A 27,179-nucleotide genomic window follows, 5' to 3' on the forward strand; every position below is an offset into this window, starting at 1 on the left:
TAGCAACATTCACTACAGGTTCAGTTTTCCTTGCCACCCATCTACCACCCCTGGAACTAGCTTTCTTCCCACCACAATTTTGCATATATTGAACCAGTTTGAACCTTCCATCTGTTAGAACTAGAGGTTTTTGAAGATGATTATTCCAAATAAGTTTAAAGGTTTCAGAAGAGGAACCAGAGCGATCTCTCCTACTCAGCCGTTAAAGCCTGCCTTGATTACTTTGATGTAACAACACTTGAAAGCTCCTATTCTTTGAAACTAATTTAAACACATTGAATTGTTGAAAGATTAAAAACCGCAGTCAGCTAATTACGCTCACTCTCATCTCTTATTCAGCAAATGAATCACTTTACATTACCACTTAGCTGAAGTACATGAATTTCTGCCTAATTAGAAATGTTGTAGATGGAGCATTATCAAGGCTGGAGCAGGTCAGGATATCTTGCCTGCTTCATTTTTAATTCCTAACAGTGGAGCCAGATAGGAAAGGCTTCAGATAAGAAGTCATTAAACAATTTTAAATTATTTATAAAAATTACTTTGCCCAAATTATAATTATTTTTTTTCCCAAATGCTCTCATAAACGTCAAATGGAATGAAAAGGAAAGCAGCCCAACATTGATTTTAATGAACATTTTAATGTTATGTATAACAGAACATTATGAATACAATGGAAACAAAGTTTTATCAATTTAATAATAAAAAAGAAATCCAACATAAGAAAAGGGAGGCAATAAATTTCATACCTATAGTATAGTGCTTATTCTTAACAATATTCCCAGCTTGTGAATATAACAATGCCTCTGTATTCCAGATTCTAGAATCATGATTCATGTGAACTTAAATGCAAAATTACAGAAGGAAAAACAAAAACCCCAAAAACCTTAATTCATTTTGTTTTCAGTAAATCAGTAAAATCTTTGACTGCTACAGGTTTCCTTTATTAATATATATATTTTTTTACTCCTCTATTGGATTCCACAGCTGCTAATGCCATATGTACACAAAAGAATCACCAAGTGTTGTATAAAAGCTAAGATCCAATGCTGTTGGATTAGGCAGGGTTATAGATTTACATAACTTAAGTGTAATTCACCTTGTTATTTTTTTGTAATGATGCAAAAAATAAATATTTTTGCCTTTTGACTGTTGCCGATGCCCTAAACCAGTGGCTCCACAGGGATATTGGTGGTACAAAGGATGCTAAGTGCCACTGTAAAAGAACTGCAAGAAAGGCAAGAAAGTGCATTTTCTGGAGTTTTCTGAAAGGAAACCTTCCAGCAGTCTTGGATAAAGCTTCTCCCAAACTTGCACTGGATATCAGTTATATCATTAGAAGCATGTTAAGACCCCAAAAATCTGTTGATCACCAAATTGCTGAGAGAGGATTTTTACAATAAAAATTTGGGTAATATAGCAGTGTGGCTGGAACATTAGCAAAAGTATATATACATTCCAGGTCCCTTTGAATTAGCCATAATCACATATGTAAGCCATTTTTGGACAAAAATATATATTCTTATAAAAAACTGATCATAGTACTTGAGTGACTTCAATTGTGGACTCAGTGGTAGTAAAAGGAATGACCCAATCATGACAAAGCAATCAGGGAGAGAGGGAAAAGAAAGTCAAGCTCTTCAAGAAAAAAGAAAAGTATAAAATTAGATTCAAACATTTTTACCCACCCCCATTCCAGTCTTCCATCAAATCTCAAAGTTAAAATTGGTTCTTCTACGTAGGAAAGGTTTTTTTGATGGTCTCAATACAAATCATTTTGCAAAATCATCTAACACATTCCCTTAGAAGAACCTTTCACCTTTCCAGAATTTGAACATTAGTTAGTTCAACACTTAGAAAATAGCTTTTGGTTCTTTATGTAGACACTTTAACTGATAAAGGAAAAAAAAAAAGTATTGATTGGTGTTTTCCATCCCTTCCCCAGCTATATTTGTGCAGCTAAAAATCCTTCATTCAGTCTGCCCATTTGTTTTATTTTTATTTCATTTTATTTATTTATTTTACAATCTTTATTTGCTAAAATTGGCAAAATTTGCAAAGGCATCTTGCTTGGGTTGTACAGTCCCAGGAGTCAGAGAGGTCATAGCGATATTGGGTACCCCCATTCCTATTGTGCCCGTCAAACCCATTCCTGTAGCTGGCACTCCCATGTTCATATTTATTCCCATCATTCCCTGGTTCATCATAGGCGTGGGTCCCATGGAGGTCATTCCCATCGTACCTGACATCACACTGGGCATTCCCATCCCCACAGGGATGGGCCCTGCCATCAATGGGCTTGTCTGGGGTCGAACAGGCATCATGTTAGGCTGAGGATTGAGGTTCACGGCTGCAAAGTTTTGAGTCATGACATTCATAGGTTGTTGCATATCTGCAAAAAAAGAGAACAGGGTGCAAAAATCATTAATCAGAACCTGATGCTGAAGGTGCTCACGTATTTTAAGAAACTTATGTGCTAACTGCTGTGAACAAAGATAGGATGCCCAAAAATGTAGCTATTTTGCTCGTTTCCCTATTTTGTGTGTGAAGACTCAGAAAACTTCTGTAAAAGTTTCAAATGGCATCTTATAACAATGCATGCTACTATGCATATTCTAGTAAAGTTCTAAAGATTAGGAAGCTGAAATCAAGATAAAGCAATGGTTCAAACTCTCCAGTAAAAACATGCAGATACCAGCCTCCTAGCATGTCAGTCAGTCTCCATTTAGAAAATACCACTTGTGTCAGAGCTATCACAGTAGTTTAAGAAACAATTATGACTAAACACAGGAAAACAGTAATTGACAGAATACTCCATCTCAAGGACAACCTACTAAAAACCATATAGGGCTTAGCGTGCATGCAAAACGGTGCAATAATCACTTACTTTGTTGCTGCATCATGGTATTAAGTGATGGCTGCTGGGGTTTGGAAGGCTGCATCCCAGGTACTAAATTGTCCAAACTGATATTTACACTGGGATCTGACCAAGTTGAGGGTAGAGTTTTGCTTGCATTCTTCTGGACCATCTCTGTGCTTGCATTATAAAGAGGGTTAGGCTTCGGCATCATAGTGTTCACGCTTTGCAGAGGCTGAAAAAGAAAAGTTTGTTGGGATCCACTTGAAACAATTTACTAATAGGAATTAGGACTAAACAGGTGTTAATTTTTGCACGAAAGACAATAAAAAGCCAGTAAGATTTTTTGCCATGAACTTCAGCTCTTCCAAAGCAGTGCTGCTATGTGCTGTTACACCATGAGAATGGGTTAAAAGAGGATTTTGTAAGCTAGCTTCAGGTTCCCATATTAATATCTGGAATGACAGCGATCATCCGCAGTGAAGTTTTGAACTTCAACATACCGATTTTTTCCTCCTAACACCAAGCTGACCTCTTATGGTTTCCAAAAACACTCTCCACTGAAGCAGGCACTTCCACATTTTGAAAAACAGACCAGTCCTCCCCTCCATCTACTTGAGGCTGGAAACCTGTAACAGTCTGTGGAGGATGGCTTTAAGGTTTAAAACATCAAGCACCTTGTCTTCCCCAACAATGCAGTAACACTTCATTGACCAATGAAGACCATCTCAGAGAAGACTAGCTTATAAAAGGAGGCTTTTCCAGAACATAACACCTTTTCTTTTTAGGAGGCTACCTAAACATTTTTGGACAAAACTTTCTTACAAAATGCTGATCACAACACCTGAGTGACCAGGCACAGATTCCAGGAGTGGAATGGATTCATTTTCCATGTTGTGATTAAGGAGAAGGCAAAAGATTAATTGAGGAAGGTCATTAGCAAACTGTACAAATAGCAGCATACCTGTGACCTTGACATGGGTAAACTGATGCCCACAGCACTGGAGGTCATCATAGAGAAATTCATACTTTGTGAAGAGGTCATGGTTGTCTGAGAGGGGCCCATCAAATCAAAAAGATCAGTAGAATTTGAAGCAGTTGGATGCTGGCCAGAAGCTGGCTGTGAGCTACTGAAAAGCTCTATAGCTGGCTGCTGTGCCGTGCTGCTGAAGAGCTCTCCAGATGAAGCAGTAGGACAAGGAGAAGCTTGGCTGAAGGCACTCCAGTCACCAAAGTCTCCATTTCCACTTGTTGCTGTACCTGAAGTGAAGGCAACAGTGCGGGAGGAAGACGGAGGGAAGAAAGGCACAAGAGTTAGAGAAAGGCACTGAGCAAATGCCATATTCCATGAACTGAAACAAATGAGAGCTGATCTGTGTCCGTCCAGATTAACATCTGCAGGTAGAACCTCCATCTGGACATCATTCCCTCTCATGAATATTCCAACAATTTTAACAAGGTAGCAAAGGAAGTATGAACACCCATGCACAGAAAGTAGAAGGATGTTTGATAACATGTCACCTGTGGATGCAAGACAAGTAGGGACAGGTTTTGTTCAGTTGAAATACAACTGAAAGATAACTTAGGGGTAGATTGGAGGCTCTAGTCAACACCTAGAACTTTGATAATATTTATCAACTTTTTATCTCAGCATTCTGGTATTTGCTGGGAGAACAGTTATAAGGAAAGAGCCACTTGATAAAGCAAATTCCATCATGACAAAACAAAGACAACTACTTCAAAATTTTGTTATATACAATTAGTAGCTCTTTGTATAAAACAATACTGAGAGGAATAAAAACCAGAACTCTGGTTGCCAGGGAATTCTTATTTGAGGTGATAAGGAATAACTTCTTCCCACCTCATGCAGTGCTCACAGTAAAGTGCTCACAGAAGTAAAATACCTTAAGTTTTCTAAATTTGATTCCTGAACTAAATGCCTTGGCTTGAAGCAGAAATTCAATCTTGGATCTAGCAATTCTCTCAGCAGAAGCTTTGCTGAACTCTTAGTTCATCACTTAAACGTTGTTTCATTTCAATATACCAGGGTTTTTGTAGACAAGCATTTAAATCAAAACATGGCAACTTACAGCTCTGTCTGTATCTTACAGTGAAGAGCCTAACAGTATAAGCTGTTTGCAGACAACTGCAAGGGTACCTATTTCAGGATCACAGATGTCGAGACACAAACCAGTGAACTGAAAGTATGTCATAACCTTTGAGTCAAATGGGAGGAGATGTTATCTCCCTTAAAAACACATGTTTTTCTATTAACAAGAAAAGGGTTACTTCACAGGAGTGATAGGGGAAGAAAGCTTACAAAACCATCTACAGGAGATACTAAAAATAAAGCAACACTATTTAAACAGCTCTCACTGCTACATAGTGAATTGTGTCCCAAGTTTGGGACATTGTACAGGTTAGTTTTCTGATTATGTCACTGATACGCTTTTGGTACTTCAGCTAAGTCACAAGCAATGTCATTGCCATATAAATGAACTTTGAGTTCTAATGAACAGTTAAATCATCCCTTGAATTTCTTTAGATGAGCAAATGAAGACTCAAACACATAAAGCTGAGGTAGATGAATCTAGTGCTAGTTTCCACTTCGTAACCTATACAATGGCTAATTCTATAATGGCCATCCACAGCAATTTCCTACAACTGTATTCTACCCACTCAAAAGGTAACTGCAGTCATCTTTTACACCCCATGTAAATATTTATTAACATACACCTTCAACCTTTAGTCATCTTTATCTTTACCAATACATTAGAATTTAAAGAATAGTAGGAGAGTACATTTGTTCACAAAATCCAAGTATTGCAACAGCTTCAGTGCACAAAGTGGACTAATATTCATTAGCTTAGGGCCTTACTAGAACATTTGCTTTGATCTCCCTCACAAAGAGGGGCTATATTAGAATGTTTCAATTAGTATTACATATTAAAAATTAAAACCTACTTTAAATATTCCTGATAGATAAGTAAATGCTGAGTGTGCTCCTTCTATGTTCAGACCTGTGAACTGAGCACCAATAATGGAAGTGGGGGTAAAAGGGATAAGGTTTTGCCCCTTCAGTAGAACTTCAAAGATGATTAATCAAGAAGGAAACGATTTCTAGAGGGGCTTATGCTGTTCAGGAATGATTAATCATTTCACAGGACTCCTTGTCCCTTGCATAATGGTGATTGGAATAGATTAATCATGTTAATGCAGATAAAGGATTGTATCAATTCAGACTGTATTAACGCAGAAATTACTTGCATAGTAGGCAGCTTTCTGTTTGCAAAACAACTTGGTTTTGACTAAGAAAGCCTGTAAAAAAATTAGAGCAGTTCTTTCCTGCCAAGCAAATTAAAGGTGTATTAACTAATTCATGCCCAGTACAGCTTTCCTAACACAGCAAAATAAAGGAAGAGATATAAACATGCTGACTAAAAGCTGGCTCGCAGGTAGGTTTGCTGATCAACCTCTTTACTATTTTTTTCTCATTTCGGAAGTAATCCTACACCCTGGCTGAGAACCCCCAGTCACAAGTACCACTACTGCCAAAATGAACTTCACAAAAGATAGCCAGCCAGCTCTCTCCACTCCATGGTTATTTGCAGCATTGTCCTGTCTGGGTAGCACTGTAGGCTCCCCAAAACACATCACCAAAAGGAAATGATTGCTTTAGGTGGCTTCCCAGCATATTTTTTTTTTTTCAGTCCAATTTTAAGGGAAACATTGGTCAGATAGTGGCCCTGTCTACGTAATAGCTTGTATGTTTGCATGCAAAATGACTGCACATGCACTGAGCCAACCATATGGACACATGACAGGTCTAAACTACATGCCATGCAACCAGGAAAGGGCAAAACTGAGTGCCGTCCCAACAAGCATTACTAAAAATCTCACTTTTGTGATTGGCAGGGACTTATTCATGCCTGACTTAAAGATCTAGATCTCTTTTACTCAATAGGCTTCTCCTAAAAGGGAAAAAGACTGTAATAAATTGTTATTTAGGCAAGCAAAAATAAAGTGTTGGTCAGCTTCATGCCACAAATGCATATATGCAACTTTGGCAAGGCTGTACTGTGTATGGAAGACATAACTTGACTAAATTCCCATCCAACACACCAGGCCTTCCAGTAGCAACCCAGACATCATTGGAAGTTTTGGAAATAGCCTGTCTCAGGCTCCCCTCATTATGCCATCTGATAAGGCCAACATAATTGTGTGTCTCTAAACAACACCAAATTTTTTTTTTAAAAATCTTAGGAGACAGGTGGGAGCTGAGGACATCTTTAGGGACTTATTTTTCTAGCACAGGTGGACTGCTATTTTTCCATTGAACATTATTCCATCTTTTGGTTTTGTTCAACTTAGCCGTTTAATTTACTGTGCTGCCCATAACATTAAAGTTCTTAAGACTGATCTGGACCCTCTGCACATGTCCGGAAACTAAAAACAGCAGCACAAGCCCCTTCTAACAACTTTTCAGTTCACAGCATTATCACAAGCAAGCAAACCATACTATCAAGCACTTCACACAAGTCTTTTCATCCCACTAGAGCAGCTAACATTTTTTTTTAAATAATTAGTACCTACCTGTATCAGAAAAACTTGCAAACTGTTAGTTGAAGTATTAGAAAAATGACTGCTTTTTATTGCAAATAAAATAATTGAATAACCTTACACGAAACTCTGGGAAGACTATGATGATTAATAATGTGAATGGTCCCGTCACTATAGCCAATTTCCCAATAATTTTTGAAACATGAATACTGTCAGCTTGAAGCATTCATCACTGTAGAACTCCAATTAATATAGCTCCTTGCCCACAACTGTAAAAGTGGGATACGCTAGAGTCTTTTTTTAATTGTTTAGTGAGTATTCTTCAGCCAGCATTTAGACTCACACTTGTTTATTTCAGGTTTTATTTTTCCACTCCAGAAGTCACATCTTATTTCAGTGCACTACAAAATTAGACTCGGAGCTACGTTTTAAGTCTTATTATATGCTTATACTACATTATTAGATGAACAGTGACATATTTGTAACTCCTACTAACATTTTTCTGAAATAAAGTTCATGAAAAGTTTCAGGTACAATGAGACACATGCTGTGCCAGACAGTAGATATCTTCCTTACTCAATATAGCACTAGTTGTCCAGTTACATAAACACAGTTCGCCCTGGAAAGGGAAGTGACTTTCAATAATGCCATGTGGCATCTCTTCCCCTCTTTCTGCCCTTAAACAGCATTTCAATCTGTAAATTAATCCTACCTTGCAATGATGGGAAACTTGCTGAAGCAGCAGCTGAACTAAAATCAGCAAATCCTCCAAATGGGTCAGTTGATCCACCTAGAAACAGAAGGAAGCCAAATGCCGTTACAGGATTGTGCAAAGATCCATTGCAACAACTGCGTGTGGGATTTATGAAGAAAAGCTGTTCTGTATTTGGCAAGATGGATTTATTGATTCTGCTCCCTAAGTCGGCACTGATTTTCCTGTTCATCACCACACTACGCTCACACAAGCCTGAGCAATAATACACTGGATTATTTCCAACTGCCTTGCAAATCTTGCAATTCTGTTTTCCTAGGGAAGAACTGAAAGACACAGTTTTTTGTGATCTCTAAAAACTGATTTAGAGAGATGAAAAAGGTTAACAAGTTTTTAACTAGTGAGGGATGCTACTAGTTTGGCAGTTTGTAAAATTAAAACTTTGAAAGAGTAATATATAAGAGCCAAACATTCTTGTTGTATGAAAGTTAATTTATTATGCTTACTATGAAAAATTACATGTCACCTTATATTTAGTTTTTGTGTTACTTAAAGCATGAATGATTCTGCAATGATCTTGAATTGGGATTTCAAGGACAGAGCTTGCGTTTGTGTTCATTTTTTATAAGTTTGCTTCCTTTCTACAGCAGGAACATTAAGTTTTCCAACCAGACGTTTGTATATAGCATATAAATTATTAATTTCTGAATACAGTACAGTAACAATTTTTCACTAAAAAATACAGCCATGATATAAAAACATAAGAAAGATTTAAGAATCATGCTGGAAAGTTGCTTTTTTTTTCCTAATAAACAAACAACAAAAAATCCAGTTTACAAAAAAAACCATCCAATTATTGTCGATACTGCTTTTAGAGTAGGTATTCCACTGACCTGAGAAAGCTAAGAAATCGACCCTATTTGTTTGTCCTCAAAGATTTCACCTCCAAGCAGTCCCACCCTTAGAAGAAACTGCAGCAGTTCAATTATTTTGCTTTTAGTGTTATGCGTACATTATATAGGTTACATCACAGCTGCTTAGCCTGCAGTGCTTAGAAACTAGCCAGGTGGGACTAGAACATCTGTGCTGCACTCAAACACCACCAGGGACAGCTTCCAACATCTGGTGCCATTTCTGAATTGTCTTATCGCTGCAAGACATTCTGCCCCATCTGCTACTCTCAACTGGGTTAATTAAACTAGAACCATCTCCTTTTTAATAAATGGCTAGCAGTAATAAAAGGAACCATTCACTTTCTAATGCATGTGTACTTGTATTTCTTTTTAATGTTACTTTACTGTAGACATTGCCAGGAAGACGACTGTTCTTCCAAGGGGAAATGTCTTTTCTTGCCGAGTGTGTAGCATACGATATAAGATGGGAATGCAAGGATGGTCTCTTTGAATTTTCAGAAATATAGCACTACTGAAATCCTTTTACCATCTTTTCAAGAGGGAGAAGATTTCACACAAAGTTAAGAAATTTCAACACGAATTTTGAAGTGATCTAATAAGCATCTTACATATGTTTATATACAAGTTTTATACTGACTGCAACCTGAGAATGAAAAAGGGAAGATGAGCCAGTGAAATATCAAGCTAAAAAACTGTTCCAATCGTGTTTACTCTGCCTACTGTAATGAACATTTTCAAATCTTTTTTTCTCATCACATGTGTCCTTACAGAGTTCAGAACAGGTTAATGGTTTGAGAGTTTATATGCAGAATGAGCAACACAGATGACACACTCTCAACCACATCCTCAAAAAAAAAAAAAATCAATGCTCTCATGCTACGCCTATTATTCTTGGGCTGTTGGACAAAGTATCTAGGGACTAATTTAATTTTAAAAACAGAACTAGGTTCAAACCCAAAATAACCTCTTAACATTTTCAGTCAAATCAACTTTTCCTCCACCTCTATTGCCTGTTTTCAAATGAATCTGAGTTCCAGAGAGAGCTGGCAAAGCTTAAGCTGAATACAGTAACGCTCTAAATAAAGGTATCACCAGCTAAGATTAAAGAACCTCATATCCAGTAACACCAAAAAATTACTTCCAGCAGGTCTAACTGCAGATTCTACATCTTCTCAAACAGATTGCTCCTTTATGGCAACCAACCATCCCTCTCACAAACAAATTGTGTTGCTTTAGTAATGTCTAACCCCTCAAGCCTCACCAACCTTCTTCCACATCTCCGCACCTGAAAATACATAGATAAGCAAATTCCGAGTTCCCTGAATCACATGACTTCCCTACCAGTTCCTTCACAGGATAGATCAAAGGCTGCATTTGACCCTTTCCCTGTGTCTTGCCTGACACTGGGAATGTTCCCACACCCTGTGCTGCAAGGAACAGTGGTCATAACAAGTGACCTGCACGTGAAGGACAGTGCTAATCTTCTCAACATGAGCTATCCTCAAAGATTCCCATGTGAGATCTGTCACTACAAATGAACCTTTTCCATCTGCCTTCCCAGGTCAGCAAAGAGGTTATTTAGCAGGACCAGCTGGTAATATGCCTCTTCTCAACACCATTTTCCAAATGCTGCTTTGGGGAAAAAAAAGAAAAAAGGCAAAAAAGAAAAAAGGCTTACTACAGCAAAGAACCAAACTGATGAAAGATTCAAACACAGTCTAACATGGAAGCTGCAGTAGTTATCTTTGAAATATAGGAAGGCTCACTTTGAGAACAGATGTTTCCACTTCAATGAGCTTTTATTTTTATATACAAAAATAGAACTATACACATATGTATATAAGTAAATCCAAAAAAGACTCTAATTTCTTTTCTCATAAGAATTGGATAGGAGGAGTTTCAGCATTGATCTCAGGTAGCGGTTCTGATCCAGGATCTTAAAATTCCACAGAACTGTGGTAACTCCAATGTACAACGAACACCTTTGTATATGACGTTAATAAAATAGAAAATAACACAAAATAAGTTGTTCCTTAAATCTGGGTGCACTTGTGCATAAAAGAATAGATGCATGAAATGAATTGTATTTCTTAACCATTAGGAATTAACACCTATTTCAGAACAGACACATAAACTTCATGTACTTTCCTAAAAATAGAAGTGAACAAAGTTTTAAAGATCTACCAGAAATAAGAAAGAAAAGACTGAGATAGTCCTCTGATAGTAACTTACCATGACAATTTCCCTTCCCTCCAATAAAGTTTTGATGCTTTTTATATTCTATTAAATACTTACAGAGGTAGCATTTTGGTAGCCTAGTGATGAAGGGAATCATGTCACATAGAGTGCTCGTAATACTGGCTTTGCTCATACATTATAATAAAAATACCTAGTGTGACACATTATAGGGGTTACTGCTGCAATACACCCAGAAGTGGCATAACTTCAGATCGAAGTGAGTAAAAGTAGTCTTTACGTATGCATGAATGCAGCCACCTTGCCACACATGTGGGTCTCCAGCCACTCTGGACTGCCATTTTTCGGTACAGTCTCCATAGTTTTACATTTTCTTTAAAACAAAGACTGAAGCTGAGTATCCGTCATCCCCAAGATACACACATACACTTCTACAAACAATGTGAATATGATCCCATACATAATAAGAGAAGTTGCTTATTTGTAATGGAGTGAAGTTACATGAAAGGTTTCTATCTATGAAAAGGCACATGCTCATATTTTATTTGCTATTCAAAGTGATCTTTAAACAAAAATTCTGCCCACAGTTAACTCTCTCCCAACTGTGCCATTAGACCACAAGCACATGGAAGTCCTTTTTCCATTCCATGCTAGCCACAATCAAAACTGTCAATGTTAATAACCCGTAAGCAGAATAACAAGTCTTTAAAGTTTTAGGTTTTGAAAAGTAAGCTACCAAACCCCTGAACTCCTCTATCAATCCTGTATGCAATGCACTGAAATTTATCACATTCCTAAAAAGAAACTGCATTTTGAGAGCATAAGGGTGAGTCCATATGAACGGTGATGGACTTAAAATTCAACTGCACATTTAGAGAGTGAAAGGACATGTTTTACAATGAGTAATTTTACTTGTATATAGCGATTTCTTTTTGGTATTAGGGTTGGGATCAACCAAGTGCCAAGACAAAATAAGATAAAGAAACAAGTCTGCCATATACTTTAGATGAAAGCTTATACAAAGATCGTCCATTTCCAGCTGCCTAACCTTTGAATTGCACAATGAGAAATGCTTGAATGTGAATGGATTGCACTTGCTTTTAGAGCTAATGATAAATAACTGCATTACAAACACAGTTTCTGACAGACTGATCTAGCAGTTAATCTTTGTGCTGCTAACATTTTTTAGTCCCATGCAATAGCACATACAGTACCTTGCTACAAAAGGTTCTAGGCAGCTCTAAATTTTTTTGAGTATTCATTTCTCAATTTATCTACTGCTCTATAACAAACAAGCTTATCCTCAGAATTGGTTCAATATATGCATTAAGAAAATAAAACCAAAATGTGCTTACCTGTTGAAACTGGCTGGCTAGCTCCATCAAACAACAGATCAACCAGGTCATTAGATGACTTGCTGCCAGAGGATACAGAAGCCTGAAGAAGAAATTACACAATAGATCTCATCTCATGATGTTGTCACTCATCTTAAGTGACTTTGAGAAGTTTTCTGGTTTTTTGGATTTTTTTTTGGTTTTATTTTGCTTTGGAGAGATGGCAGATTTGTCTTTGAATCCAACGATCACCAGAACATGGCTAAATTTAAAATCAAATATCGAAAAGCTAGTGGCCTAGATTTTTTTCTATGATAACTGAAGAATTTGATAACTTTTCAATAAGCATGCAGGTTCAGAGAATCCTTCACACTTCAGGCCAAGATTTTCTCTTTGCTTTCCTGAAGAGAGTAAAAATGGTAATGACTATATTTTAAAAATTCTACTTCTTAAAGAAATCACAAAATTAATTATAATTAAATTGTTCCACAGCCTTTGAAAACCCCAACTAAACATTTTTGATAAAATAGTTCCCTTGAAGTCTGCATAACAAAAATGCTACCGTGAACTAGAAATTGTCTCAGAGCTTAGAAGGAAACAGTTCCAAAATCATGTTTTACTGTGCTCTCCTGCTGTCTCACCTTTGCTGTAGGCTGTGCAGCATGAGCAGCGACATTCTGTTCTGGACTTGCCTTATCCCCTGTATAATGTGCCGCTGCTCCCAAGTCAATGGTTTTTGAAGGATTTGCCGTGCGTTTGTGTCTGGTGGTAGTAGTTTCTGTAGCTTGTGTAATATGAATGTGTTTCGTTGTCACAGTCTCCTCTTCATCTTTAAATTCAGCTTTGGGAGATTTACCTCTTCTTGATTTTTCCTCATCACTGTCACTAGAAAAACAAGAGTGATAGAATACCATTTGTGATAGACTTCTCGGTTACTTAAGCGGACATCTGGCTTAAGCCACAAGAGTTTTGGTTACTGAAGTTCCTTGTAGCAATGGTTCATAATAAAAATACAGCTTCTTCCTACATTTGAGAAAGAAAATGTTTTACCCTTACATAATGCATCTACCTAACACAGCATTGCACCTGTTGCACAAAAGTGGTGAAGGAAAGCAAGTTATTTTGTTAAACATTAACTGCAAGTCCACAGCAGAGGATAATAGGAAACCAGTGTTTATAATCCAGTACATTTAATTACCTTCTGACAGGAACTCCCACACACATTATGTAACACTTCAGCAACAAAAAGTTAAGTTAGCAGATCTGCTCAGTACTTATACCAAGAGACAGAAAGCAGTGAACCAAATACAGGTACTATCTTTCAGATTTCAAGAATTCCATTCCTATTTTCAGTTCATTTCCCCTTCCAGAGAAACAAGCTTTTACATTCTTTAAAATGTTTGTGAAAGAAGAATGTTTACAGAATTATGCAATATAATGATACTGTTCATTTTCTATCAGAGAACACACATTTATTCTTAAAATGTAAAAGAACAAAAGTGTCACCATTTTAGGTGAAAACTTTAGATGTCACTGCATAATATTTGTTTAATCTGCTACATTTTCTACTTTTATATTTTAAGTCTTTCACAAACAAATTGCCCTGCACCAACAGTCATGTTGCCTGTTACCATCAAAATAAGATTGGTACATAACAGTGAAAATTGCTGTGGAGAAAGCTTAAATATATTGAAAAGTATTTTGAAATAGTAATTCCCTTAGCAACTTAGCTGAAAGTAGAAAGTTTTTATATTTTAATAATGCATTAGAATACTACAACTGCAAAGTTTAAGAAAGGCTGTCCCCTTGTCAGTGGGAATATGACAGTAACTGCACTATACTCTGGAGGGGAGCCTTTGTTCTCTGTTAACAATAGTGGGTTTTTTGGAATACATTGCATGTGTCATTTCCTCTATGCGTATTACCTACTCACCACTGGGGATGGCTCAATTCATTAAGATCACTGAATATAAATGCTCACTTCCTTTTTTTTAAAACAACAACATCACAGCTGCTGGCCAACCTAGCAACTACTGGCATTTGCTTAAGCCAGCCTTACACAGACATGTGAGCTCAAATGGCATCACCCAACCTCATCCTTCCAGGGCACTTCAACCCTGACTTCCAACAGCAGGCATACAGTTCCAGTTCTGGATTTCTGCAGGTAACCCACCTACGTGCACAAATAGAGAGGGGACCACTAACTACATTTTCATTTACAGAGGATTTTAACATAAGCCCCCAGAGAAGACTGATCGGCATATTAGCATGGTATACATGGTACATCCATCCTAAAAGCCTCAGAGGAGTGTGGATGATGTTGTCTTTCATATGCGTGTTGAAAGTACCTAAGACCAGGACAACCACAGCTGAGGTTCAGTCTCTTAAAACCTGCTGCAATGTATTTCTTGTCATCACAACAGAGTCCACCTAGTCCACATACACATTCTGTGGGTTGAGGAAGTGACTGACAGCCACCAAAATCTGATCAATGGAGCTATTGCTACAGAACTGGTAGAGCTCTGTCTCGCTAATGTAAGAATAAAAAAAAGAGTCAGTCTTTGGTGATCTACAGCAAAATAAATGTCTAAAAAGCTTTGAGAAAAGAAACTAAACATATACGCCAGAAAGCAGGACAAATATTACAATACTCAATTTACTATGACAACCGGTACTGCTTCCAAACTGTCTCAGGAGATCTAATGGACACATTAGCAAAAAAAAGAATGTCCCTTTTAAGTGTACTTACTGTGCTCAGGATAGTAAAATTGCAGTGCTTCACCTGAGAATTGCAGAACGAACTTAAAATTTTAAATTATAGCTAGCATTGTACCAAATAATTAAAAAAAAAATCTGCAAAGGAAGTACATGGTTGCAATTTCCAGAAATCAAAGCATGGATACATGCTCTTTCTTTGCCTTAAGGTTTTTGTGGTGTGCGTTTGTTTGTGGGTTTTTTTTTTTTTAATATTCTTCAAGGCAATAAAAATAGCTTACTAATACTTTAAGACTATCTGAATTATACCCTACTACAAAGTAATCGTTTACATGGAAGTTACCTTTAAACATGGCTGTTGCATCCTTTTATAGGTGTACTAAAAGTTTTGCTTCCTATTTTGTTACCTGCATGAACTTTTCTGTGGAGAAACAAGGATTGACAGTTTTAAGAGTTCTTATGAAAAAAAGTATAGTGTTTCAGAAGAACCTCTGTATATCTGCAGGTAATTCAGAAAATAGAACTTCAGCGTACAAGGCTAGACTCAGGGCAGCAATTGGTTTATTTGCCTAAGACCTAAGAAGTAACCAGCACTATGAAAGAAAAACAGAGGTTTTCCACTCCATGAGGTATTGTTTCTGGTCTTCTCTGGTTCCAAGGGAATATATTATTGGAAAAAATAATTCAACCCCACCACACCCCCCCAGCAGTACTAACACTTTTCTTCTAAAGAAAAAAAAAGCAGACTAGGCTTGTCCAGAGTTAGCTGTGCAAACTGCAGTTTCACTGAAATATACCGTAAATTCAAGCCAGCCATATCACAGGTTAAATTCTTAGTCCCTTCAAGCACTTCTTTTCTTCTATGCAAACTAGTAGCTTTGCAAATAGAGTCAGAAACCCAGAAGTTTGACCAAGTCCTTCTGGTGTGTATACTGGAGGTAAAGATCGTATCATCCAAATTCCATTAACCACTGTGATGATGTGTAAGTCACAAAGACCTTTATTGGTTTTACAGTACTAAAGTAATAATGATTTATAAAGCTATTAGGATAGAAACAATAGAACATACAACAGCATATTTGCCAGCTGAGAGAGTATCACGATTTAGTCACTTTTCCAAGCGAAATAGCAACTTAATTCAATGTTGTTATATAGCAGCAGGCTACAAATAACCTAGTAAATTTTTGGAGGCTTCTTTTGTGTTTTTAGGAGAAAAAAAAAGTAAAAAAATTGCTGAAGTGTGAAAACACAGAAATGCATTTAAGAGAGAATGTTATGTTGTCATGAGCTTAAGACATGATAATTAAAATTTCATGCTTCTTTCAGTTTCAATATTTAAATACAGTATTCTGTTAATACAACATGAGTTATAAGGTTTGTATTTACAGTATCTTTAAGTATAAATAGACAGACATTCTATAACCTTGAGTTCAGTCTTCTTAGATCCTTTGATGTCTTCTGTAGGAAGAAACCCCTTCATTTCAACACTCTGATAAAATACCCTCTGTGTTGTCTAATCACCATGCCAAGAGAAGCCAAAAGGAAATTTCAGGCTAGCAGCTGAAGCAATGTTAGAGAAGCCATACTGCTGCAACCTGGACGACTCCTTATAGCAGGATAACCTGCAACTATCAAACTGGTTTTGCTCATGTATGGCCCCAAAAAATCCTCCTTTTATTTCACGTCCTGAGTTCACTACTTTCATAAATTTCAAGAGAAATACTACACCTGATATTTAACAAAAAACAGAAGAAAAAAAAAATAAGGGACAAGGGTTACAAGAGCAAAACAAAAATCAAAAATGCAGTATTAGCCAGAGAAAAAGATCAGTGTAACTTGGGGTAGAGATGTACAGTAGAGAATTTCCCAAAATAAGCTGCTTTTGATAAAGATTAGACTGCAGAAAGGACTGTCTAAAACACTGGAAGGTGGAAGACTTGATACTAGCACAAGTAAGAGACCAGGAGCCATTCAGAAATAAAGCAAGAAATAAGATTTAAAAAAATGTTCACTGTACATCCTCTACATGAAATGTGGATAGTGAGTTGTACAGATGTCATGTAACAAGTTGCTTTTGAAAGGTAAGTACAGAAAAGCACACAGCAATATACCATTGTTAAATTTGAAATTGTTTACTTTTCTTTTGATCCCTTCCCTTTGTAGTCTATTGATAGTAAGTTCTAAGAGGGAACCCTGATGTGTGCAAAGAATATCAGTTTTATGATTTATTAATGCCTTCGCAAGACCACCATACTGCCTTTTTCTCAGAAATGCTATCATTATAATTATTTGTTTCTGTGCAAAGTTGCTTGAATTTTGTAATATACACATATATGTGTATTCTTATACACATATAAAAATATGTGTGTGACTGTATCTGAAGATATTCCTGTAAAAAATATTGATCAAATCTCAGTCAAATTTGAATTTTAAGTTGTTTCCCAAAAGGGAATTATTTCAATATACTTAAGCACTTTCTCTACAGCAATTTCAGATTCTGTTAAGTATGAATTTGATCTCCAGATAATAAAATTCAATGCACCTGTTGAAGTGTGATGTATGTAAAGTTCTTTCTGCAGGCAAAGCAGGGTACGTTTTCTTCCTTACTGAAAAAGTTAATGGCCACACGTAAAATGCAACAAGTTCATTGAGAATGTTCAACTGAAATTGATTTATTTTCTTTCCCTTTAAGTCACTTGCAGTCTGTTCTTCCTGAGATCAGCTCAGGAAAGAAGCACTATGTCAAGGTAAGCCTAAGCAACTTTACATCTCCCTCTTCTTTGGGACTTCAGCATTTAGAGCAACTGTAGCATTAAATGGCAGCCTCCAGTATATCGGTGCAACAAGACCACTGAATTGGTGAGACAAGGAAAAGCTTAGGAAATTTCAGCCAAATTCCCTGCTCTGCCAGCAGCTAAGCTAGGGACAGTAACAGAAGGCAGCCAAGAGCAGTTAACTATTGACAGAGCTACATTATTCCCTAAGGCCAGCGAGAGCTGCATAAGAAGTCTAGGAAGCAGATACTGAACCCAAGCATGCTTCCATACAGACAAAAAGAATGACAGATTATTGTAATTAATAATCAGTAATGTCAAAAAGCTTTATAATAACAAATTCACAGAATGAATTAATGTTAAAACAACTCCAGTACCTGCACCTTTCTGGAGAGTCTTCTCTATCTTTCCTTCGGAACTTGCTGATAGTATCATCGATCGTGCTTCCAATTTTGTCACTTAGCTCACCTAACTTATCACTGAACGGAAAAGCTGGTTTTTTATCCCATTCTTCATCCCATTTTGACTTGGGCTCAGGATCGTATCTTTCACCTGTGTAAGGCATTAAAATAAGAAATACTAAAGATAACAGGAAAAAAAAAAAGCCTGAGGTCTTTCTGGAATCACTCTCAAGCCCCCCTGCCCTACATACATAAACCTTACAAGTTTTCAAAGCAAACTAAAAGCTCCCACAGTGCTGAATCAACACTATTACAGCAAGGCACAGCATGTAATGCCAATCATTAAGTGGCAGAAATGCAGATTCAAAGACTTTTGTTTATGACAACGACATAATCTTAATGCACTGCACAGCACATCAGGATACTGTTGGACACTGCTGGAGAAGCACAAGAGGCACAATTAACCCCAGCTGCATAAGCACCTTATCAGAAGTGGGACCTGCCAGTTTTGTAACAGTTACTTAATGCATGACATTCCATTCTTGGCCAAGTTGTGTGCTCAGAGGTAAACCAATGTGGATTTTTTTTATACATTGACATTCATGAACACATAAAAGCATAGTACCAAAATACTGAAAGACACAAGTGTGCGATGTATGATAACTTTGTGTTCTCTTTTCCAGACTTAGTGATTAAAAAAACCTTTTAAAGAGATGAAAAAAGAAGAGGCAGTAAATCAACTCACCTTTTCAGTAGCCACCGAGTACCCTGAACACCTTTACTAAACACTATTATCAAGATTCAAAAACATTTTTTTTCTAATCAAGTAGTCAAGACCTCCATACTGGTATCTTAGCTTACAAACAGCTGACACTTACTTGAAATAAGTACATTTGCTGTACAATCTCATTAAGAAAGTTTAAAAAACTTAAGCCTGGGTTTATTTATACATACCCAGCCAACTTGAGTTTTAATTAAAAGAAAAACCAACACTTACATTTTAACAAAGACTTAAACTATCAGAAGCACAGCACACTTTACTAACTTGTATTGTGATCTTGTATCAGACCTTCTGCTGAAAATACAGGGTCTATAAAACAACCCAATATAGCTCAGGTTCTAGACAACACTTTTAGACAAACATTTTATATTTTGTACCATCACACACATGAAACAAGTCATTGTTTTGTACCACTGAAAAATGTGAAACACTAGTTAAATTTTTTTACCTAAGCTGCGTAAAACTGAGTAGCAGAAAGGAAGAATGGTGAAAAATTCATTACTTCAAGTCACATACAAATGATATTGTAGCTCAGGTAATGTTCGAGATGTATTCAATTAAACCATTTTTAATAAAAAGAAAATTATGGATTCCAGCACTACAAGGTGCAAAATTTGAGTTATATCTGTCCAATAATATAATATACCAGAGGATGTATTTTCTTACTGAAGGGCTAAGTGCAAGTCTCCAGCGATATTTGTTTAGATCCATAAAGGATAGACAAACTTTTTCAAAGTAGAGAACCTGTTACAAATCAGTGAGATACTCAGTGAGATCTTTATCATTGAAAAATGAGAAATTGCTAAGAAATGTACTACTGTTAAATTTTGCAGGAGAATAAAATGGTCCTATTTCAGTTTATGTCAGGTTCTCAAGGACTTTAACGTAGATTCCATTAGAAGGTTTCCTTGTGCAATAGGAATTTTAAAATAAAAAAAAAACCTCAAGAGCTTGATATTTTCAGGATGAAAAGAATGAAGGAAAACTCTGAAAACACAAGAATCTCTTAGATTAGAAGGCTGACCTGGGAAAAAGTTTTGTTTGTGCTGCTAGAAAGGGCTTTTTTTTTTACTGTACTGAACAAATGACAGGATAATTAAAAATCCTTTACCATAAAAATGAAATACAAGACAAAGGAGATAGTTCTTTAAATTAAAAAACTTCAATGATAACTAAAGAGCATCTAGAGAAAGACTTCTACCCAGCACACAGGGATAGATCACGACTCTGTACAGAGCAAGTCAAAAGATAAGCTCAGTGAAAGAACAGAGGGACATGTACTTAAAGTACAAATGCAGTGACTCATAAGTATTTCCTAAAAAGAGAATCACCAGAATTCCAAGCAGGTAGCAAAAGCCTAAAAGAATATAATAAAACAAGACATATCCCGCCATGGAGATAGAGATTTTCAACTACTCTGCATATGAAGAAAAGGGAGATTGGAGGAACATGAATAAGTAACCTGTTAAAAACAGAAGAGAGTTAATCTAAGTTTAAGGCTTACAGTGAAGAGGAGTAAAAAAAACATACATAGCACCAGAGACAGACAGGTGAAGTTAAAGTCCTGCACAGTTGCTACTCAGATCTTACACCAAAGCCTTCTCTCGGAGAAGTCATTGACCCTAGCAAACCAGAGCCTTGTGCCATTGTGACTTTGGGATTTATCCCTTAATAAAAGTGGCCAAGGGTTTACCCAGGCCAAAGAAAACTCAGATAAACACCTCAAGACTGACAGCTGGATCATGGATGACATGCTCAGATACATCACATATAAAAGCCAGTTCAAGCTCAGATCCCTACTACACATTATGGCAGGGACTGGGGAGCAAGGAAAAAGCTGCATGCTTGGCCTTGATAAGCAAAACAGTACTGGTTGCGTGCCTTTAAACAAGGCTAGAGAAAACTGTGTCCTCTCTAAACAAAGACAAGCTGATGGCAAGACACCCTCTAAGGCCAAGATCTCACAAACACACTATGCTGAACATGCAAATAGTCTGACAGAACTCATCGCACACATGAAGAACATCAGTCACCTCAGCAAAATGGGTGATTTCTAGAAGCAAGGGTTCATCACTCTACCTGTCAACAGCATTCCGATAAGGTTTTTTTTGTGTGTTTTTTTTTGTTTGTGTGTATGTTTTTATTTAAAAGACCTTAGTAATGAAGGTCCTATTGCAAATACCAGACCTAACTGGATATAGGACCGGCACCTTCGTGCAACAATGGCCAAGATTCATGATGGTCGGACGTTTTAATTTTCGGAATTTTGATTTTTCGAAAATCTGATGGGAGGTTTTCTTTTTTATTTTTTTTATGAGGGAGCAGATGACCAAGTGACCCTTCACACTCATCTTTTTTTTTAAATATACATACTTTAAATATAATATCTGTTATTTTTTTAACAAAAAGTTTAGAGTCTTCTTTCTGGTGTTAACTATGACCTTTCACTGGCAGTTACAATTCCCTAGGATTTAGGGATGAGCACTGGTGCACCAAATTTCCAGCCTGCATATTGGTCTGCTGTGCAACCAACATCCAGCTGCAAGCTTAGTAATGTCTACACAAAGCAAATTTGGTATTACCTCTAGGAGCTCTCCTTCAAAAAGCACATGGGACCTATAGTACTAATCAAATAAGATTTTAAAAACACACAAACTGAGACAGTAACAACTATATTGGTAAACTCCTGAAATATAAAGTCCATTACTTACAAGGTACTTAGTGTATATATTTAAAGTCAGACCTGACAGACAGAATCCATATAGATAATCCACAGATACTTTCAAGTGTCCACACAGTATTACCTGGGAAACCAAAAGGTCTAATGGCATATAATATCTACACTGTTTCACCCAAACAGTATTACTGCCCTAAAAGCCCTAACCCAAATTAACCACTGGTTCGAAAGGAGGTTGGCAGGAGTAGGTGAAGCAATTCTTGTGCTGTGGTGGGTGGAAGTTATCATCACTTATTTTTTTTTAATTAAAGACTGACTAAGAAACCCTGACTTTCAAGGGTATTTATTTATCTACTTCTGCTACATCAACATTCATTTCACAAGGAGACTCTGCCTTTGGATAAAAACAAGACAGCTAAGTTATAGCCAAGCCAATGTATTAATGTCATTTGTATAAGTTTCTGGTTAGTTATCTAAAAAAGACTAACTTTAAAAAAATCTTTAAGTAATTCATTTAGATTTATATGTGGGGGAAAACGTGCAAGATTTTTTAAAATAACAACACTGACAGTTAAAGAAATATAAAGAAAAAGCATCTAAAGGAGCATCTTAGAAATTCCTTAAGTTATCTGTGTTATCTAAGCCAAGCTAAAAGTCGAGATTGTCAATCCTTGACCAAGAAAGCCTAGTACTCACTGTATCTGAACCCTCCAACACTGTCCGAAGAAACCCCGATGTATTTGTCTTTGTTCTTCTTTGCTTTCTTCCTCTCTTCCCGGAGTCGATCATCATCTTGAGCAAATTCAACCATTTCTTTTACCTTCTGGCGTATGTTTATACCTTGGTCTTTGCCATTTTCATCTGTATAGGCAAGGCAGAATAGAGACGATGGATGGAAGAGGGGGAAAAAGGAAAAAAAAAAAATCAGAGGCAGCAATACTGAACATCAAACTGGTAAGAAAATTTGAATTATGAACACAGCCGTCAGAGAAAGATCTTATGGCTGCTAAGGTCCATTGCATTTTTTTAAAGGGACCAAATATTTTGTTTCACCATAAATTTTCATCCTTAGATAAATGATAGTTTTCACTGAACGGTGTATTTACAAACATCTAACTGCTGCTGAAACATTGGAAAGATTAACAAAGACTGAGACAGAAATTACATTTGCCACTTGAGCAATTTTAACCCTTCAAAATATAACCCCTTTTCCTCAGTCTTTTTAGTATAGGTTTTGCAAGTTTAAGTGCAAGAACTCAGTCTTATTGCAAAAGTGAATTTTTGAAAATTGCTTTCAGTTGGGATGTACTACAAGCTAAACGTGCTCCTCTCACAGCCTTTTTCACATTCAAAACACACACTGGCCTTGCTGCCTTTGCACTGTAAATATTATTTGGTGGGAGGAAAAAACCCCAGCTTCAAACAGATGTGTGTGTTTTGGAGCTCTAACCTTTTCTTCCCATATGATTAAAGCTATTCCTTTACGGACACCACAGGGGACCAGTCTCTAGTGCATATTTTAATATAAACCCGAACACTCATGTTGTGTTGGTTCTGTTGTTATTAGCCAGTCTTTTCTGCAAGTTCTTGTCTTCACTAATTAATACTCTAGGGTCCCACGTCTTGGATTCTGCACTCTTCACACAACTGGCAACAGTCACATTCTAATTAGACTGGGGAAGCTTCTAAGCTGGTTCAGGTGACTGACAACTCCAACTACTGTTTTAATTTGCTTATAAGATTTTTCTATTGCTCACCTACAAAGTGGTAATTTTCCAGGGATCGCAAATCATAAATGTGTTCTCTGGCACTTGTAACAACACGCTCTGATCCATTCCTTATGAGGTAAGCTAGGAGCAGCAAAGACTATAAAAATACAAAGCACCTTATGATTGCATGAACAAAAGCTCTATCTTTTTTCTTTAAAAAAAAAGGCAATAGAAAACCAATCCTACTCCTTTCCCCAAATTAGGAAGTAATAAGACTTTCCCCCCTTTTAAATAAATGCTTATTATATGGGTTCACACAGAAAAAACACAATGTTTTCCCCACATTCACCTTTGCTCTTTAGAATATCAAAACTGTATTTGTCAAACTAATTTGTTATTACTAAATTATAAGTAGTTACCTTCATTAGCTACTGCTTATTTTAAAAGACAGCAGTAGCAATTTAAGAGAAAAAGTTAACCCTGCTAAATGAAGCATTTTCTTTCGCCTTTTTAGTTCAGTTTTCCAATGGTTTTCACTGAAAAGTAACTCCTACAGAAATTGAAGAAGCCTTCTGCAGGATGCAATCAACATACAGAATTGCATGTCAGGACAATTTTAAACAAGCCCCAAAACAAATGAAGTTTAAGTAGTACTTTAACCACAATTTTTTATGTTGAAGATTTCTACCCAGAAAAAAAATTAATGCATTTTCTCCAAAGTAGTGCCTTTATCAGCTAAAACTATCATTATATTTCAACTATCCAAACCTGATAAGCAATTCCAAGACAGTCTTTATAACATTAAGTAGCTATGTGTGATAGCATTAAATATTAATTTATATTGTACTTCAGGGAAAACAATTACTATGAATACAAAACATCAAGCACCTGTGAAATGCACAAACCATGCCTTAGAATTAATTCTGTCTTTTTACAATCCTGGCATCAAGAAAAACAAAATATAAGCTAGTCTAATACATCAGTTCTAAAAAAATGAGGTTATATTTGCATAATTCAGTGAACACTGAACAACACTTTAAGTGCAGCATGATATAATCTTGAGCAAAAAGTTTCTGTACCATGCTAATTAGCCAAAGACAAGAAAAATGCAAATGATTCAGTTCTTTTTCCAAAACACAAGTAGGACATAAAAGCCTCATATGATAAGATATGCAAGAAAATTTGGTCCACTCAAAGCTAAACTACAATTTTTAGATAATTATGAATTGGCAAAAAATTAAGATGAGTTTCTGTCACCGTTTAAGGCTGGGTCAGCACTTAAAATGGAAAACGCCCTGGTTTGGCTAAAACAGCACTGTTATTTCAGGAATCCTTGAATTCCTTTAAAAACATTTTCCTGATAGCACAGTAACTTATCATCTACTTCTAATGGAGCAATATAACAACTCCTTTGTGTAGATTCAAAATGTGAATGCTACTCCAACACTTGAATATCAGCAAAATGTAATTGCTCTATTATGTTTATTAAGTAGCATTTTAGACACTTCTAAAATCAGAAATCTTGGGTTTTTTCCATATACAGCATTTGAAAGACATCACTTTTTTTTTTGCTAGTGGAGTATGTGGTATAGCAGTATCTAAACAAGACACTACACCAGAATCTTATACTAGCAATAAGCATTATGTCTTTCATAGGCCAACACAAAGTCTTGAACACTTCCAGTTCATTTGCATACACACCTTATAAACTCTCCTCCAGTTCTTTTTATTGTCTTTCAGCATTCGAGTCCAAAGCATGTTCATAAGTTCTGGAAACTGTTCATACATAAACGTAGCCCTAAAGAATTAAACAAAAGGAGTAAAGAAGTTTTATTCTCTTCTCCGTGGCTTGCCACAATAGCTTGTTAAGACATAGGGCTGACAGTAGATGGCAGGCTTGATCTAAGCCCATTCACATTTGATGACATTACAAGTGAAAAAGCTACCCCTATTTCTTACTCATACAGAAGTAATTTACATACCAGTACTACAAAAGAAAAAAGTAATTCTAAAAATCTGTAGCAGTAAAAGAACCTTCAGTAATTTATAACAACAATAATGTTTAACATGAATACCCTAATAACCACTGCAACTAGTCAAACATGCAACTTCCAAGCTCATTTTAACAGAAAAAAATTCAAGGAAGAATTTGACATGTTTGGCTCCACTTGGAAAAGTCACAAGAAAGCAGTCTGAAAATAAACACTCCAAAAAAAAAAGTCAGATACATTGAAAGAATGGTAAGGCTACATGAATAAAAAGCAAGAATTTAAAAAATACTTTGACTTCATTTTTTGTTTCACAGTTTTCAATACATTATAAGATTACGCATTAAAAAAATAAGACTTGATTTACAACAAATTTTCAGCATTATCAGTCAGAATATTGCAGAGTTGGTTTGGCAGCAAATATCACATTCCCATACGAAATGCACCTTTCTTCATCACCGAGGCAAATTATCACTTACTTGGCAATCTCTCCCATGAGTTGCCCCGAAGGTCCCCATGGATCATCATTGGTTGCTTCTCGAACCTTAGACTCTATTTCTGAATAATTCATAACCACATTGGTGCTGCAAAGGAAAAAAATTAACACACATGAAGATTAGCATCAAAACTGAGAAAGACATGAAAACTTAATAATGACACTAGTGTGTATCTCACTTAATGAGATACCTCTACAGGGTGGGAAAGAAAACATCTTTAGTGCAGAAGTTACCCTGAGGACACTATACAACACATTTAAGTTATCTTTAAGAAGGTTTTACTATTCTATTAGTCTTCAAGAATACATACGAAAAACTAGGGATTACATTACAGCTGGATTCAGTCCAATAAAAAATGGCTTTTGGTTAAATTAAAATCCAAACTGAACCACTAGAGTCAAAGCTGATAGCTTCCCCAACTAGATATGGTTCCCTTACAGGTCTGTATGGTGTACAGTTATTTGCAAGAAGTTTTCAATGCAAGAGGCAGATTTATTTTTTTTTTGAATGATGAGTGCTAAAAGAGAAAGTCAAGAATATCAGTACCAAATAGGTGTTAATAAAAAAAAAATTAAAAAGAGTCATACAGAAGACTGAAGTAAGGGAGATGACATTCACTAGAAAGTCTGTTTCCTAGCTTGAATTTAAGGGAAAATAGCAAAAGAAGAAAAGCTGCAGAGCACTCTCTATCACGATTAAAGCCATGCAAATACTGTAAGGCGCTCAGGTAGTCTCTACGAGAGTTCACAGAGAGACAGTAACTTGGAAAAAGGAAGCAATTTTTCTATCTCTGTTATATTAAAAGTCAATACGTGATATTTTTTTCTTAAATTAATCTCTCAAACTGGTACCCTTCAACCATAAGCCCAGCAACCTCCTTTGTGCCCCTAAAAGCATCCAGATACATTTGATAACACAATGATTTTCCTTATATTTTAAGGTAAGCAAGAAGGCCCAAAACATCATTCATATGGAGAATGTTTGAAAAACAGCTCTCTAGTTATGGAGCCATATAGCACACAATAGCAATGAAAACTCCAGTAAAAAGAAACCTAATGGCCCCT

At 36.4% G+C, this 27,179-nt stretch overlaps 1 protein-coding gene across 1 annotated transcript; it reads right to left on the reverse strand.

Moving 5' to 3' along the window:
* Nucleotides 1-621: 621 nt before the first annotated feature.
* CLINT1 (clathrin interactor 1) lies at nt 622-26,196 on the reverse strand. The gene is made up of 11 exons (XM_009706882.1): nt 26,098-26,196; nt 25,332-25,428; nt 23,679-23,787; nt 22,618-22,782; nt 18,440-18,614; nt 13,215-13,458; nt 12,595-12,676; nt 8,130-8,207; nt 3,822-4,117; nt 2,888-3,092; nt 622-2,392 (listed from the first exon to the last, which is right to left on the reverse strand). The coding sequence occupies exons 1-11, from the start codon at nt 26,187-26,189 to the stop codon at nt 2,031-2,033; spliced, it is 1,905 nt and encodes a 634-aa protein (XP_009705184.1). The 5' UTR covers nt 26,190-26,196; the 3' UTR covers nt 622-2,030.
* Nucleotides 26,197-27,179: the final 983 nt, after the last annotated feature.

Source organism: Cariama cristata, unplaced genomic scaffold (genome assembly GCF_000690535.1).
Source record: "Cariama cristata isolate BGI_N322 unplaced genomic scaffold, ASM69053v1 scaffold1469, whole genome shotgun sequence".
In the NCBI taxonomy this organism is placed as follows: domain Eukaryota; kingdom Metazoa; phylum Chordata; class Aves; order Cariamiformes; family Cariamidae; genus Cariama; species Cariama cristata.

Excerpts from the sequence above, each read along its gene's own strand:
- CLINT1 (XM_009706882.1), bottom strand. The coding sequence starts at position 26,189 with ATGAATTATTCAGAAATAGAGTCTAAGGTTCGAGAAGCAACCAATGAT. Across the intron at positions 23,788-25,331 it reads ACTGGAGGAGAGTTTATAAG|TCTTTGCTGCTCCTAGCTTA; the intron begins GTGTGTATGCAA and ends GTATTTTTATAG. Across the intron at positions 12,677-13,214 it reads CTGCACAGCCTACAGCAAAG|GCTTCTGTATCCTCTGGCAG; the intron begins GTGAGACAGCAG and ends TTTCTTCTTCAG.